Source organism: Panthera pardus, unplaced genomic scaffold (genome assembly GCF_024362965.1).
Source record: "Panthera pardus isolate Hobbes unplaced genomic scaffold, ASM2436296v1 HiC_scaffold_10, whole genome shotgun sequence".
Classification (NCBI taxonomy): domain Eukaryota; kingdom Metazoa; phylum Chordata; class Mammalia; order Carnivora; family Felidae; genus Panthera; species Panthera pardus.
In genome coordinates, this window is record NW_026526655.1 from 28,018,596 (window position 1) to 28,035,322 (window position 16,727).

General features: G+C 37.5%; 1 protein-coding gene across 2 annotated transcripts in view; it reads right to left on the reverse strand.

The window, feature by feature from the left end:
- PIKFYVE (phosphoinositide kinase, FYVE-type zinc finger containing) overlaps positions 1-16,727 on the reverse strand; it is an 81,602-nt gene that overhangs the window by 50,575 nt on the left and 14,300 nt on the right. Inside the window, exons 7-13 of one of the 2 annotated variants that reach the window (XM_019446183.2) lie at positions 15,257-15,464; positions 13,000-13,089; positions 10,368-10,506; positions 8,917-9,074; positions 7,626-7,737; positions 6,552-6,699; positions 5,845-6,012 (exon numbers count right to left, since the gene is read on the reverse strand). In XM_019446183.2, the coding sequence (XP_019301728.2) occupies positions 5,845-6,012; positions 6,552-6,699; positions 7,626-7,737; positions 8,917-9,074; positions 10,368-10,506; positions 13,000-13,089; positions 15,257-15,464 (1,023 nt within the window). Of the gene's footprint in view, positions 1-5,833; positions 6,013-6,551; positions 6,700-7,625; positions 7,738-8,916; positions 9,075-10,367; positions 10,507-12,999; positions 13,090-15,256; positions 15,465-16,727 lie in introns of those variants that run through there. The other variant, XM_053905414.1, reaches the window with a different exon arrangement.

Consider the following 16,727-nt stretch of genomic DNA (forward strand, 5'->3'; position numbering starts at 1 on the left):
GATTTTCACTTCTCTAGGTTCTACTCACAAACTTGTCAAGACTCGTTCAGAATCCTGCTTCAACACAAAATAAAATGTATTTTAATTGTACTACTCTCCAAATTTTACCACCAGTGAATAATTAAACAAGATCCCACTGTTTCAGTTTTATGAGCTTATGAAAATGAGGGGTTTGCTTACATAAGATAAAAAAACAGCAGATTGTTTTTTAAGTGCAGATATGTCAATCAATTTTAGAAATCCAAATTTCCTTAGCCTCGGAAGATAGAGGATGATTCCTAAGAAAACAGTTAATAAATATTACCTTTAACTTCAATGGAAAGCTAAAAAACCACCCATTCTCATTTGTATTTTTAGAGGAATGAAAACCGGAGGCAGAGGAGTGTTTTATTCTTTCACTTTACTACCAGTTCACTCTGACGATATTTACTTTCTGGTAACCAGTGTTAATCTTAACCACAATGCAGAAGAAACACAATACTGTATTTCAACTTCACAAGAAAAGCAGACAAAGGATAATTCTTGTTAGTATGCTAAAAACTAACAGCAGAGAACTGTGAAAGCGAGAAACATTTATTAAGTCCATAAACACCTAGAAAGTCCTTAAATTTTAGACTCTCTAGGTTGCAAATGACCTTAATAATTACCTTCTTTCTGATGCTGAATCTCTTCTATTCTGTTCTTACTGAATAGGCTGAAGGATTCCTTACATTCCTTAACCATTCTTTTAAAATGTCAAATCTAGATTTCTCCTTTCAGATTCAGAATTAAAAGGAAACTTAGAAGTCACCAAGGTACCTAACGTTTCATCCAATGTAGGCATCAATCCTCAATAACTCTGAAAGGTGGACATTCAACACCACCTGGGCACCCCCAGCGCCCGGCAGCAAGAGCTCACTACTCCTAACTCCTGAACCTAGCTTCTCCTTCAGCCATATACAAAATAAATATAATTTCTCTCAGACAACATCACACGAACTATTAAGAACAACTTTCGGGGCACCTGGGTGGCTCAGTCGGTTGAGCATCCGACTTCGGCTCAGGTTATGATCTCACGGTTCGTGAGTTTGAGCCCTGCGTTGGGCTCTGTGCTGACAGCTCAGAGCCTGGAGCCTACTTCAGATTCTGTGTCTCCCTCTCTCTGTGCCCCTCCCCTGCTCACGCTCTCTCTGGTCTCTCAAAAATAATAAACATTAAAAAAAATTTTTTTTTAAAAAAGGACAACTTTCTCCAGAGTATTAATAGATGTTTTAAGCCTAATTACATTATTTTATGTTTAAAGGTGTTAAATTTCATCTTATTAGCCTCAGTCGATTGCTTAAGAAAATAAAGATATTTAGATTTCAATTCTGCTATCCAATGTGCTAGTTATTCTTTCCATATTTTAAAAATTTGTGAATCTGGAAAACATTAAAAGTGCTGACCAAAAAAAAAACAAGCTTGTTGAGCAAGAACTGAATACAGATAGACAGCCCTATAGCATAACCTATGAGCATAGCATCCCTTTTCTGTTGATATCAGGTTACTCTTTCAATATCTGGCACAACCATTAAAGTACAAATCCATGTGTCATATTAAGAGTGACACCCTTAAGTTCCTACATTTGCCAAACACACTAATCTCTTTATGTATGTTTCTTGTACAGAGACTCATAGAGACTCGAGTCTGTGCTATTAACAGGTAAACATGACTACTGTCTATAACTACCTCCTTAGTATATAAGTGCAAAACTATCCTCTTTGTCCACAAAGTTATTGAGACCATTAAATGTCTTATTAACATCAAAGACAACAGGATCCACCACAGTCTCCTGAGCTACCAATCTCCTACTACCATAAAAGAAGGAAATAGGGTTGTTTTGAAAAGACTTATTATAGTAAACCAACACTGGTGCCCACTCACTACCACTCCCCTTTCTAAATACAACAGTACATTCTTTTCATTAAATTTTTCTACAATTTTGCCAACTTCTTTAAAAAATTTTTTTTAACGTTTATTTATTTTTGAGACAGAGAGAGACAGAGCATGAGCGGGGGAGGGTCAGAGAGAGAGGGACACACAGAATCTGAAACAGGCTCCAGGCTCTGAGCTGTCAGCACAGAGCCCGACACGGGGCTCGAACTCACAGACCGCGAGATCATGACCTGAGCCGAAGTCGGACGCTCAACCGACTGAGCCACCCAGGCGCCCCCAATTTTGCCAACTTCTAATGTCAAATCAAGAACCTACTTTTTCAAAAGTTTATTGCCTCTGTCACTACAGTCACCCTTTTCTCCTTTTCTCCACCCTCTCCTTTTCTCCACAATTTTAAGATAACGAACTCTGGCCCCCATGATCACAGCTCTAAATTCTTTAAATAATCTAGTATATATTTTGACCAAACCTGACAAAAGACTAAAATAACCAGGCATTCTTGGGGCACCTAGGTGGTTCAGTCCGTTAATCATCCAACTCTTTATTTCAGCTCAGGCCATGATCTTGCAGTCTGTGGGACGGAGTCCCATGTTGGACTCCACGACTACCTCACTCTCTGCCTCTCCCTTGCTTGTGCTTGCTCTCTCTCGCTCTCTCAAAATAAATAAACTTTAAAAAATTTTTTTAAAAACCTGGCATTCCCTATCTTCTCATTATCTTGGACTTCACTTTCCTTTTAACCATGTAAGTTCTTTCCTGATAAGATTATCTCAATGGAGGCAAGGGGGGAAGCTTAAATTAATATTATATAAACTTCCTCGTTATCACTGGCATTATTTTTTTCTTTCTTTACACCACAATTTTAAAAATCTTTTCTGAGGGGCACCTGGGTGGCTCAGTCAGTTGAGCATCCAACTTCAGCTTCGGTCATGATCTCACGGTTTGTGAGTTTGAGCCCCACATCCAGCTCTCTGCTGTCAGCGTGGAGCCCACTTTGGATCCTCTGCCCTGCCCCCCGCCCCTCCCCCCCCTCAAAAATAAAAAATAAACATTAAAAACCAAATCTTTTCTGAGATGTCCTTGGCATTTAGTCCATCCATCAGCGCAATTTAGACTTCTACTATCCCTTTTTTCTTTTAAGTGCTAGCCCCCACTTTCAGATTCAACCCCATATAAAGGTTATCTCTCACAACTTTTGCAGACCATCTTTTTAAAGGGTTGAGAGCGGAGAGGTTGCAAAAGATTCATGGTGATTTTTTTCAACTGCAGATGCTTCCCCTTTAAATTTCCTTAGGGATACAATTTGAGGTTGTAAAAATACTGTACAAATTTCATTATCGAAGTTTCCTATTTCATTCCTCTCCCAACATTACGAGGTCAGGCGTCCTAAAGCAAATTGTCTAACTGCCCAGCAGTCCACCTTTTGCTATAACAAAATCTATAATGACTGGTCACTTCCTTCATGGTTTTCATAATTTCCTTAACTTTCCAAGATGTGGAATCAACATCAAGTCAAACATGTATTTCACATTCTACTTTCAGCAAAACAAGACTGCATCGCCAACACACTTGTCCAGAGAAGAGATATCCTCCATCACAACAGATGCCACCTCTGACCCACGCCTGTCATTTCCAATACAAAAGCATCACCCAGTGTGCTCCAGGGGACCAGACTATAGTTCATGTCACCCGAACGTCCGTGTCTAGTGGACTGTCCTCTCACACTCGCCCAAATGCTCTCCACCGTTTTTATAATTTTTGATGATTCCCATAAAGACCTGTATCTTACTCATGTTCAATGCCAGTCAGGTCTCCTCTTTTACCGCATCCTCTCTAAACTTCTATTTTTGAATAAGACAAACATTTTTATTAATGTAACTTTTTTTTGTTGTTGTTTCAAGTTTTTATTTAAATTCTAGGTAGTTAACATATAGCGTATATGAGTTTCAGAATTTAGTGATCCATCACTCACATACAACACAGAACGCTCATCACAACAAGTGTCCTCCTTAATGCCCATCACCATGTAGCCCATCCCCCACCCATCTCCCCCCACCAACCCTCAGTTTGTTCTCTATCGTTAAGAATCTCTTATGGTTTGCTACCCTTTCCCCCCCCCCATTACTGTAACTCTTAAACGCTATTTTACCACTCCTTGAGGATAATGGTTAATATTGACAACGATGAGGGGCACGTAGGTGGCTCAGTCAGTTAAGCGCTCAACTCTTAATATCGGCTTAGGTCATGATCTCACAGTTAGTGAGTTCAAGCCCATGTCAGACTCTGCACTGACCGCACGGAGCTGCTTATGCTCTCTCTCTCTCTCTCTCTAACTAAATAAATAAACTTGAAAAAAAAAATATTGACAACCATGAGAAATTTGTTGTAGAAATGGGGGTTTGTTTCCAATTATTTTAGCATAGATGTTTAGGTTCAAAAATTTCTCTTTTCTGACCATATTTTTACACTCAAAATAAGAAGTAGCAAGGAATTACACAAGCATTTCCAATCTGAGGAAACAATTCAACTTCAGAGAGCTAAATGGTAAAATCCAAACCTCAGGTGAAATCATAGAACAAATTGTTTCATCTTTATAATAATGATTTTTTAGTTACTACAACATAATGAAACCTCACAATTATTTATTTACTTATGTATTTTTTACTTTTACATAATTTATTTACTTTTACATAATGCCTCTTTAGGGCTAAAATTTAATTTGGCTTTAAAAAAATTTTTTTAATGTTTATTTATTTTTGAGAGAGAGAGAGAGAGGCAGAGCACGAGTGGGGGAAGGGCAGCGAGAGAGGGAGACACAGAATCTGAAGTAGGCTCCAGGCCCTGAGCTGTCAGCACAGAGCCCGATGCAGGGCTCGAACCCAAAAACCATGAGATCATGACCTGAGCTGAAGTCAGATGCTTAACCGACTGAGCCACCTAGGCACCTCAAATTTGGCTTTTAATTATATCCAAAAGAGTAAACCTCAACATCCATTTTAAAAAAGCATTTCATTTCTTAGGTACTGCCACTAATGGATTTTAGCAATGCTTTACCTTATTTTTCCTTTTATACCAAATGTCTTTTGAATATGGCTATTATTGTTTGTGAGTCAGTAGAATACAGCTTCAAATAAGACAGCTAAAAATAATGCATTCATTTTGTATCACTCAGAGAAGAAAACTTTTTCACAAATATGGCATAAACATAACAAGCATTTTTTCTGAGGTGGACACAAGAATGATATTTATTAACAAAGGGAAATAATAACTAGTACATGGCCTGGAAGTACACGTGCAAGTATGATCAACACAATCCTTCCCTGCAAACAAATATCTGTGAGAAGCTTCTTCACAGTTAGAAACCATGGAAAAAATACAATGATATCAGGAAATAAATTTGCATCCTCGGTCTGTTCTTTCCATAATAAGCATTTTAAATTCTAGTAGAAAGATGTTTTGTAATGTGTGAATATCCGCCCCGCCCCCGAATATAGTTGAAGCACCTGAAAGGGTTTAGTGAAATACTACATTACTGGTTAATAGCACAAGCAAATAGGCTTTAAAACGTTAAATAAGGAAAGAGAAATGAATAGAGCAGAACGTCCATGTTATAAATGCCAAGAAATGCCACCTTGGAAGTTGCACATTATGCTACAGGGAAGAGCAGTCCGATGTAGTTCCTTTGAAAGACTACAAGCTTTATTTAAATTGGGTGTGGTGGTACTGAGGGAGAAAACGAGAAATAAAAGGAACCGACCAAAAAAAGTGTGGGGAGGGGGTGTGGGGAAAATGAGAAAGGGTGGAACAAAACCCACACCACGTCCCCTCCGCCGTGTGGGACCGACGAAGCCAGAAGGACAGGCTGGCGTGAGATCCTACGGCCCAGCTCTCCAGCCTGTGCTTGGATTCCAGACGGTGACTACCTCCTACCTTTTTGGTCAGCAGGGTGAGGGGGCACATGTGGGTACTTGGAGGGCTTCTTGATATGGAAGTTCACGTTGTCCAGCTCCACGTTCAGGCTGATGGACGCGGCTGAGTCACTGTCCACTGTGGACTGGAAACTGCTGACTGATGTGCGCTTGCTAGGACTGGCAGAATCTTTTAGTGTTGGGGAGGGGAAAGAAATATAGGGAGAGGAGGGGAGTAAAAACGGGTTTCATCAGGGTATTGGAGGAAAGGAGAAAAATGTTTTTTTAATATACAAGCCCAATGTGCAATACCAAAATGGATACAGTATTTTCACGTACTTCTGTGTAGCCTTAATAAAATTTGAACATATTAAATATAAAATAAATTTTTTAAATGGAGAAATATATTGGAGGTTCTGCAGAGAGAAAGTCTGATATCACAGTGAAGAGGTGAGAAAGTTGTCTGCTGCGATATTATTAGCTCAGAGTTATTTTTAAGCTGCTGCAAACTACAGACTATGGCAAAATCTGAAAACGCCAGTAGCCTAACAAGTTGGTTTCTCAAGAAAATACTGTATCTAGAACAAGGATTGCTATCAGATGTTTACGTTTAGTTGGAGCCAAAACTTAAAGTAGGATTCTTTCAACTAAACAAACAAAACATTCATTTTATCAGACATACACAGTAATGAGTCATAAAAATTAAAATGTTAGAAAGTTTAAACTCACTAGTCAAATTATCGTCACCTTCTTCAGCTATCTGTTCCGTGTCACTGTCATCAAACTTTATGTCTTTAAACCACGATGGCTCAGAGTGTCCTTCCACAGAGTTCACGGAGTCACTGTCTGGAGAAGGGGTCTCGGAAAATTCTGTACTCTGGAAAGATCAAGACAAGAGCCAAGTCATTCACTTTCAATGGTAATGCTGTGAGGCTGTCACACTACAAATAAACGCTAGCCCAATACTTCTACAAAGCTCACCACTAAAGAGATTTACATAAAAATAAGCTAATTAATACAAACTAAGTTGCAAACCAACATTATGCTGACAATTCCACTCTTAAAATTATAATTCTCATTAATCAGTAGATTTAGGCAGCACATTATGAGAACATAATATACAGATTTTACAGTTTCATTTCATCTTTTTTAGTCCTGAGAGTGAACATGGCTTAGAATTTATTCTAATCCTATGTCAATGCTAGGACACTTTCTGGAAAGCAACTGTTAAATTTTAACAAATAATACCATACCTTTGTCTTTTCTGACCTCCGAGTTTCCACTTTTGGCTCACAAAGGTACGACTAAACATTATACACAACAAATTAACATAAACCGAAAGTGAAAGCTTATCTGCTTAAAAAGTTCTATTTTAAATAATTTCCACTTCCCTAATTAAAAGACATATACACAGCCATCATTTTACCATTGCTATACAATACTGCTAATGCGTCAAAATCTACTGCATGGGTGATACTAAATTTTTTCAATCGTTTAATGACGTATACTCTCTCTTAGTCCTAAAACCACAGGCACAGTAAAACTGAAAACCATTAAAGGTAAACAACAGGCAACGATAATACGGGGTCAAGCTTAAGAAAAGCCATACCAATTGAAAAGTGTCTCATTCCAATTGGTTTTTCATACCACTGCTACCAAGTAAACCTGTGTTTAACTTTCAAACAACAGAGAAAACATGTTAGGAAAATGTGTCTGTGAGTAATTCAACTACTTTTTATTCCCACTGATCAAGAAAGACTTCCCAAGCGAGCTATGTGCTCACTGGCGGACACGGAAAACTACCTGCAATGGCCTGTACAGCGCATACTCATCCCTGAAAAGCTGGTCGTGATGACTGACACAGTCCAGCCAACGTCCATCGACCATGGCTTGTCCGATTGCTATAGCTTGTGCCCTGAATTAAGACCAAAAAATTAAAACTTTTAAAAGTTAGGATAATTTCACAGGTACAAGATGAGACACAAGATGAATTTTATTTTTCCGTTCTAATCAGTTGAAATTTCAGATGGTCCATGGAGAGGTGAGGGGTAAAAGAAGCAAGACCTGGAGCTATATTAAAAGATTTTTCCAGATACCAAAATAAAGGAGAACCTGCTGATAAGGCAGTCCTACCAAAAACTAATTTTATTTACAACAAACACGTATGAAGTGCTCAAGTGCTCAGTGCGAGCATACCTCTGTACTTACTAGAATAAAAAAAAAAAGGATAACATGGTTCCTGCCCTCAAGGAGCTTACAGTCTTGATGAGATGACAATACCACGTATTACAGACATAGGTATGAAATATATATACATAAATACATGAAATAGACACAACACATTTTATTTATACGGCATTTCGCAATTTATAAAGCTCTTTAGCCCATATTATGAAATAATATCCTCAGGGCTTCTTCACAGGACCATATATTTTCCTCACATTGGAATTGAGAGCTCTAAGTCTCAGAGAGATTAAATAAACTGAGTAAAGGCACAAAACTAAGAGAAATACAGGCAAAACTGGAACCCAGGGCTTCACTGCTAACCCTTTTATTCTCTCTTCCTACGTACTTGTTTCTTCCCAGGAAAGGAGCAGCAGCTAATCTAATCAAGTAGAACAGCTTAGGGATGTGATATCTTGAAAGGTAACAGGACCTGTCTCTTCTTCACAAATGAATCATGAGGCGAGCTAGGACACTCCAGGCATAACTTATGGACTCAATTCCCAAGATAGGTTGTAATGTCCAGATTAGGGAACAGTAGCAGGAGAATCCACTGTGCTTTTTAATATCTAGCTACATTCCCCAATCCTGCTTAATCAGAGAGCTTTGTGTTGTGGTAATTACTAAACTTCTGCTTTTAATAAATAAGGTAAATTGCGACCCCATTTGGCTCCTTGCATCTATCTGCTACTATCTAAAAGCCAGGAGGGAGAAGGGGTGACTAATTAGCACCCTAAGCACCAAATGCAGAAACAAATAGCACCCTATTCACAAAACATAACATTTGCTCCTCTTACTTATATCTCAATGTTATAGCCTCATTATAAATAAATAAATAAATGTCAAAAAGTCTTTCTTAAGATTACATTACCTTGTAGCAATGTGCCCATTTCGGATCAACCAGTTGACTAATTCTTTTCCCACAATGCAGTTGGGATGCGTTCTCAGCCAGTAACGGTGATCCTGAAACTCCATTCCACTACTATGATGGCAGATTTTCTTCCACAGGTCCTTTAACTGAACACTGTCCTAAAATCACATTATAAGCAAATAATTACTCCTGAGAAGGATATGACATACCTTTTCAAATTCTCTCCTGTGATTTTTAGACTCATAAAAGGAAATTCAACTTGAATTTGTCAGAGCTAACTCCCTTGATTTAATAGAAATGACATGTGCATGGGGAACAGCTTGAACTCAGCTCATCTAATTTCAAACATAACATTTTCTCTTAAAAACCACCATTCCTAATCAATTTTTTCAGTCAATGGCGTGTATGATCAGTCTCCTAGTTATCTAAGTACAACACTGCATACTCCTTGCTGGAGACAGGGCAAGGGAGAGGACACAATCATCAGTCACACTAATCTGTTTCTTGTGCCCTTCACTCCACCAGCTTCTCACCATTCTCATCTATACCTAGCTGTCTGGTGAATTTTCCTGAAGAAAGGCCTTCAGTGCATTACTCCCTGCTCAAAAACACTCCCAGCACCTACAGATTCAAATCTAAACTTGTAAAGGCTGAATTCACCATGTTCTACCAGGTGACCCCAAGTAACTTCCACTCTCACTGCCCACAGACTCTAACTTAATCTCTCCCCCAACCTCACCTAACTTATAAACCCTACTTTGGTCCATGGAAAATGTCATGTTCCTTTTCACCTCTATACTCTGTCACACCTTTAAATAAGATTTATTTTCCTCATTGCCTAACCTAAATCCATTCCATCCTTCAAGGTCCGGGTCAAGCCCTTCAGTTGAAAGCCTTTCCTGACTCCCTCACTACTAAGGATCTTTGTAGTTCTTATTATTAAAATATTACTTGTTTTACTATTTAGGACCTGTCCATCAGCCTCAATTCTACCTTCTGAATTGTAAGCTTGAGAACAGAAGCCATTTTCATTTCTTTAAGTCACTCACAGGATTAAACAAGGTTATCTGATACACAGATAAATTCAATAAACAACTGATTATTATCTCACATAAACATACGATAGTAAATGTACGCAAAGCATTTCATGTGTATGCAAAACATCTTTCAAAGTTTAAAAGCAATCTGGGACCTAACTAAAAGTGGAACTCTTATTATATAGATACCTGAATTCTGATCTTACCAGATGAAAGGGGTCAAGCAAATATTAATACAAATATATGAGCATGCAATGCTTAACCACTTTCTTAGGTGATTATAATAAAAACTTTATTTCCTCTATTAACTTATATGCTAAGTGGCTTTTTGTAGGTTTCTTAAAAAGAAAAATCAATAAAATAAACAACCTTCATGCTCAAACTAGCAATGGGTCAAAGATACTGGACCAGTACCAGAAGAATTTTGCGTTCATCCTCAGTGGTCTCTGTCCTAACGTATGTCCGGTTAGACTGGGGACTGACAGATGTCTCATATGAAGACACCATGGGAGAGCCAGATCGATCCAGTGACAGGTTAGTAATGCTGGCTGATCTGGAAATAAAAACAAAGAGTGAAAACACAATTGTAAATTCTTCATCGATAAATTACAGCGAAAATTCATTTTTAAATAAATGCTTACTTGCCAACACTAAAGGTACTTTTAAATACAGTTATGACAGCTATGTATGATATTATCATTGGGAGAAGCTGACAGAAGTTATCTAAAAATTCTCTATACTGTATTTCCAACTTCTATGTTAGTTTAAAACTACTTCAGAATAAGTGTAAAGGAAAGGCACTATGGAAAGATTACAGGAGAGTAATGACAAATGTAGTTCATATATCAGTAATATTTCAAAGAAAACATACAAATTCTTGTTAAAATGCTGAAAATTCGTGTGTGGTTTTTTTGTTTGTTTTTGTTTTTTTAGCTGACAAATATAAAGAATCACAGACTAAATGCAAAAATAATCTTGCAGATCAGCGACAGCAAACTATGGCCTACAGACTAAATAGTTTTTGTTATAACTGATAAACTAAGAGTGTCTTTAGATGAACGTCTATAATGTTCTGATAAAATACTAACTTTGGACCCCACTAAGCAAATGTTACCCCCCTCCAAAATAATTCCTTTCTTCTTATTAGACCTGCGTTGTTATCTTCAATTATATTTTGAATTTGATCAATTAAAAAATGAGTGAAAATTTGTTTCCTCTCTTATTATATTCTGACATAATATCCTTAATTTTGTCTCTTGGCAAAGTTACCAGATAAATGATTTGTAAGTGGAATATCAACAGCATCAAGCAAGCTTCTATTTATTAAAAAATTATAGCTAGAAATTTAGTTAGCATCTACTTAGAAAAACTGAACCCAAATTTTAGCTTCTATGTAAAGGATAAAAAGGCAGGAGCATCTACAGTACGTTAGATACTATATGACTCATTTAATCTGCACAGGCACACTATGGAGTAGGTACTAGTAAATCCATTCTACATAGAAAGAAATCAAGAATCAGAGATTAAGTAATTTAAGAGAACTCAGCTAATAACAAGGCTGCCATTCAAAACCAGGTGTTAACTGAAAAACTGCTCTCCCCAGGTCAAAGATAAAGATCCTTGTAAAATAACTTAAGGGGTGGACCGCCTGGGTGGCTCAGTTGGTTAAGCTCCAACTTCTGCTCAGTTCACGATCTCAGGATTCATGGGTTTGAGCCCTGCATTGGGCTCTCTGCTGTCAGCATAGAGCCCGCTTCAGATCCTCTAATTCCTTCTCTCATTGCCCTTTCCCCGCTCATGCTCTCTCTCTCTCTCTCTCTCTCTCAAAAATAAACATTAAAAAAAAAAAATTCTTTTTTAAGTTTTTTAAAACAGACTCTCCAGTAGCTTCCTATTTCACCCAGAGTAAATGACAAAGTCCTTACACTTAACTGTAAGAACACTGTAGTCCAGGTACACGGGACCTCTTGTTACCCTTTGCCAGGTGTGCTCCTTCTAGGAATTTGTTGTTTCCTGTTCTTGCGGTACATTCTTCTACATGGTCAACATTCCACATGGTTCATTCCCTCACATCCTTGGGTTTTTGCTCAAATGTCACCTTCTCAGTGAGGTCTTCCCTGACCTCACTATTTAACATCTCAACCTCTACCCCTATGTTTTATTGCTTATTTGTGCTTTCAATTTTTGTGTTTGACTCTCCGCTGTATTCCACTATCTAGTTTATGGGTACTTAATGATACTTGTTGAAAGAACAAATTGAAAGTATGTTAAACCATAGTCATTCAGATGTCTAGTTCTCCAGGTTTATAACTACTTAGTCAACACTTAAGCTTATAAAAAGGAAAGCATTTTCAGTGAAGAGGTGTGAACATTAGTAAGATCTAGTAAGGTGAAAACTGAGGAGGAAGTTTGCAGGTATAGAATGACTACAGGCAACTATTTCAAGGACGCTGGCTAAGAAGAAAGGAAATTATTGAGAATATAGGTCCTAGAGATGAACCATAAAGGAGAAATTTTTGTTTGTTTTTAACAGGTGACCTGAGTTTGTTTAAATGCTAACAGTAAGAAGTCAGCAAAATGACTATTAATGTACAAACATCAATAGGATAATCAATAAAAAATGAGCAGGGATGGGATCCAGAATACAAATGGAGAATTAGCTTGGTCAAGAGGTAGAAAAGAAAAAAAAAAATGAGCGATAAATGTAATCAAGTTGGTAAGTGATGGTAAGAGTTAAGGAAGTGCCCATCTGTTACCTCCTCTCTTCCCTATGAAATAGAAAATAAGGCCATCTGCTAAGCTAGAAGAAAGAGGAGGCTGTGGGTTCAAAGATCTGAAGCCAGTGGAAAATACTAGAAAAGAGACACTGAAGAGAATGCAAGCCAGAGCTAACTAGCAAAAGGGAAAACAACAGTTTAATTCAGCTTTTAGAGCTAAGAAAGTATAACAATCAATCTCACCCATTTTCATCTGTTTGTTCTTCTCATTACTATGAAAAAAAGAAAAATTCAAACACAGAATATAAAGCTTTCATTTGGCAGCTTACCTATTTCGAGCAGGAGACTTCCCAGCATCTTCTTGAACAGATACAAGCCTTGTTGAAAGAGGAGTATTTGAGGAGTCTGGATGAATCAAACTATAAAGAAAGTAGAAAAATATGGAGATGCTTTGGGACAGTAACAAGCAAATCCAATTTCAATGAAGTGCTTTAACATTTAAAGGCTGATTGTGGGGCGCCTGGGTGGCTCAGTAGGTTGGGCGCCCAACTTCGGCTCCGCTCAGGTCATGATCTCATGGTTCGTGCGTTGGAGCCCCTCATCAGGCTTTGTGCTGACAGCTCAGAGCCTGGAGCCTGCTTTGGATTCTGTCTTCCTCTCTCTCTGCCCCTCCGCTACTTGCGCTCTGTCTCCCTTTCTCTCAAAAATAAACATTAAAAAAAAATTTTTTTTAATAAAAGCTGATTGTTTTCCCCTGCAATGATGAAATTATGCATCAGTTTTATTTTATTTTAATTAAGGTAGAAACTATGTTTTTTTACATTAAGTGCATCAAATGCCAAAAGACTGGTAGTTTAAGTATATAGTATGCCCTTAAAATAATACATTGCTTGGATGGGTACTCCCAGCACTCCTTCATCAATCATATACACAAAACTGAAGTGACCTTGGGGGGAAATCCTGAATTCAAGTATTTTATTCTCAGTCCCCATAACCCGCTGGAATAGCACTGCAGAATCGGACAAACCTAGGTCCAAGTGCAGGCTCTCCATCTGACTAGCTGTATGAACTTGGGTCCATCACTCAATCTCTCTGAACCTCAGTTTCTACATCTGTCAAAAGGAGAAAGCAGTGCCTATCTCAGAGATGGGAAAACCAAAAAAAGAATGAACATCAATCAGCACAGAACTAAAATTATTCTACCTTTGACATTAATCCTACATCTCTCAAGAAGCTTTCAAAATCTGGTTTATTAGATGATACTTGCCAATTCTGGGCTCACACAATAGGGCCAGGTACAACAAAAAGGCATTACTAGCTAACGTAAGCAAGAACTGAGAATTCCTACATTTTTTTATTGTTCTATTAAATGTAGAATCAATCTTTAAAATTTATAAAATACATGTAATGTATAAAGAATCATGATGCCACAAATAATAACGCACCATTAGCACTGACTCCGAGATGCTTATATTCCCCTACCCAATCCTGTTCCCCTCTGGGCTCTGAATGAAACTATGGTTGTAAGTAGCATTTTGTTCCTTTTCTTTAAGTTTACCACGTTTGTATACCTAGATAGTGTGGTTTTGTATATTCTTGAACCTCATAAATAATCACTGTTATATATGGGCCTTTCTTTTGTGCTCCACATTATGTCCCTAAGATTCATACACATAGAATGTAGCTATAACATAGTAATTCTTGACTACTGTTTAACTTCATTAGTTATATATTAATTCCTCATACCTTTAAGGGGTGATTGATAAAATAACTTGTAAGAAAGAAGTTAATTAAAACTCTAAGCTATTTGACATGGCCAGATTTAGTGTTACGCATAAGAATATAACTTAGCTAACAAAAAACAATCAGAAACTGATGAATTTATGATTCTAATTCAAACAATTCCAGGTAACTTCTAAGAGTTAATAACATCCTTCACTAGCAGGCGATGTAGCATATTTAGACCTATGGAAAAACATGAAATGTTCCTTAGGAAGGCAATATAATTCCATTTACACATATTATAAAAACAAACCTTAAGAGCATTCTCTTTCTCTAAGAAAGCTACATTAGAAATTAATCTCAGGGCGCGTCTGGGTGGTTCAGTTGGTTAAGCACCTGACTTCTGATCTGAGCTCAGGTCATGATCTCAAGATTTATGACAACGCAGAGCCTGCTTGGGATTCTCTCTCTCTCCCTCTCCCCGGCTCGTGCTCTCTCCCCCTCTCCCTCTTTCAAAATAAATAAACTTAAAAACAAAAAGAAATCATTAATCCCAATAACTTCTGTTGCCTATTCAAGAAATATTATCAAGATCATATATACACCTTACACAGTTCTCGGTGCCAGTGGGTAGAACAGTGAGCAAGAATGATACAAAGTCTCTCCTCTTGCAGAGCTTACATCCTAATTAGTCAATATAATCACGATAAACATGCTGTGATCCTTTTGAAGAAAGCCAAAGAAAAAGGTAGGGAATTTGTAGGAAATAATAAAAGAAGATAAATATTAACTGAAGGCTCTCATGGGTCACAAGACTATCTGTAGCTCTCAAATATAAATAAAATTGTAGTTAAGTGATAGTACCTTTGCCAAGCAAAATCATCCTCCAAAAATATGTTGCGGCTGGCTTTTCTACTTCCAACAGGTGTTCGAGGTTCATTTGGATCAAGTACAGACACAGAGGAAGCAGAATCTGAAAGAGCATTCAAGTCTTCCCCAATGGAATTACTGTCTGTGGAATGAGCATAACTTAAGGCTATTTTTCTACAGTATGTGCAAGCTCGGAGGTCCCCTAGGAGGGAAAACAAAAAAAGAAAATTAACTCAAAAGATAACAATAACAATTTAACACAACACGTTAAATTCTTGGGTTAACAGTTACTCGAGTAACAGGAAAACGTCTTCAAGTAAAGACCACCAAAAAAGGTTTTAAAAATGCAAAATAATTTTGTTGGCTCATTTATATATTTTAAAAACCATCATTATGATAAATTCACCCACGCATCCAAATTACCTCAAATATTTATTAATGAGTTAAGAAAATAGCACTCTGATACTAGAAAACTCTGTTTTTAAAAGAGTATTTTTCGGGGCGCCTGGGTGGCTCAGTCGGTTAAGCATCCGACTTCGGCCCAGGTCATGATCTCGCAGTTCGTGAGATTGAGCTCCGCGTCAGGCTCTGTGCTGACAGCTCGAAGCCTGGAGCCTGCTTCAGATTCTATGTCTCCCTCTCTCTCTGCCCCTCCCCAGCTCATGCTCACACTCTGTCTCTGTCAAAAACAAATAAACTTAAAAAAAAAAAAAAAAAAAAGAGTATTTTTCAAAAAAAAAAAATGTATTTTTCAAGATTCTAAAAGTGAAACAAGGGGCAGTAGGCTCAAGGAAAAAAAAAATTCAAATAGAGTAAATAACCAATACAAATGAAAACAACATATTTTTCCTCGGCAAGAAAAGAGGAAAAGAGGAAAGCATTATGGAGGTCTCCATTGTGAAGTCCTAAGAGTGGCCTCCACAAGGGGGCACCATTGTAAAAACAAACAGAAAATGGGCTTACACACAGTAGGAAGCACATAGGTGAAACTATTGCAGAAATTCTTATAATGAACATTAGCATGGAAATGAAATATTCTTCAGAGAACAAACAAGGTAATTTAATACTCTCATACGTTGTAAATTTTTTTAGAACACAGCCCCACCCAAATATAAGTTTTCATTTCTACCCTGATTTTCTGTAACCACTATTCATGTGATTGATTTTGTAACAGTTTAGTGTACTAAAAAAAAAAAAGTCAGATAACTAAACTTCACAAATAACATGTTATTTAACAATTCTACCTTAATTTTTTTTACCATTAGCATTAGAAAACTGAAGTGACATGGAACAGAAGATTTCTTAAAAGCACCTGTACTCTGTTTTTACCATAATTACTACCAAGTATAGTAAATGGTGTTTTATGAGGCACCTGGATGGTTCAGTCAGTCAAGCGGCCGACTTCAGCTCAGGTCATGATCTCATGGTTTGTGAGTTCAAGACACGCATCGGGCTCTGTGCTGTC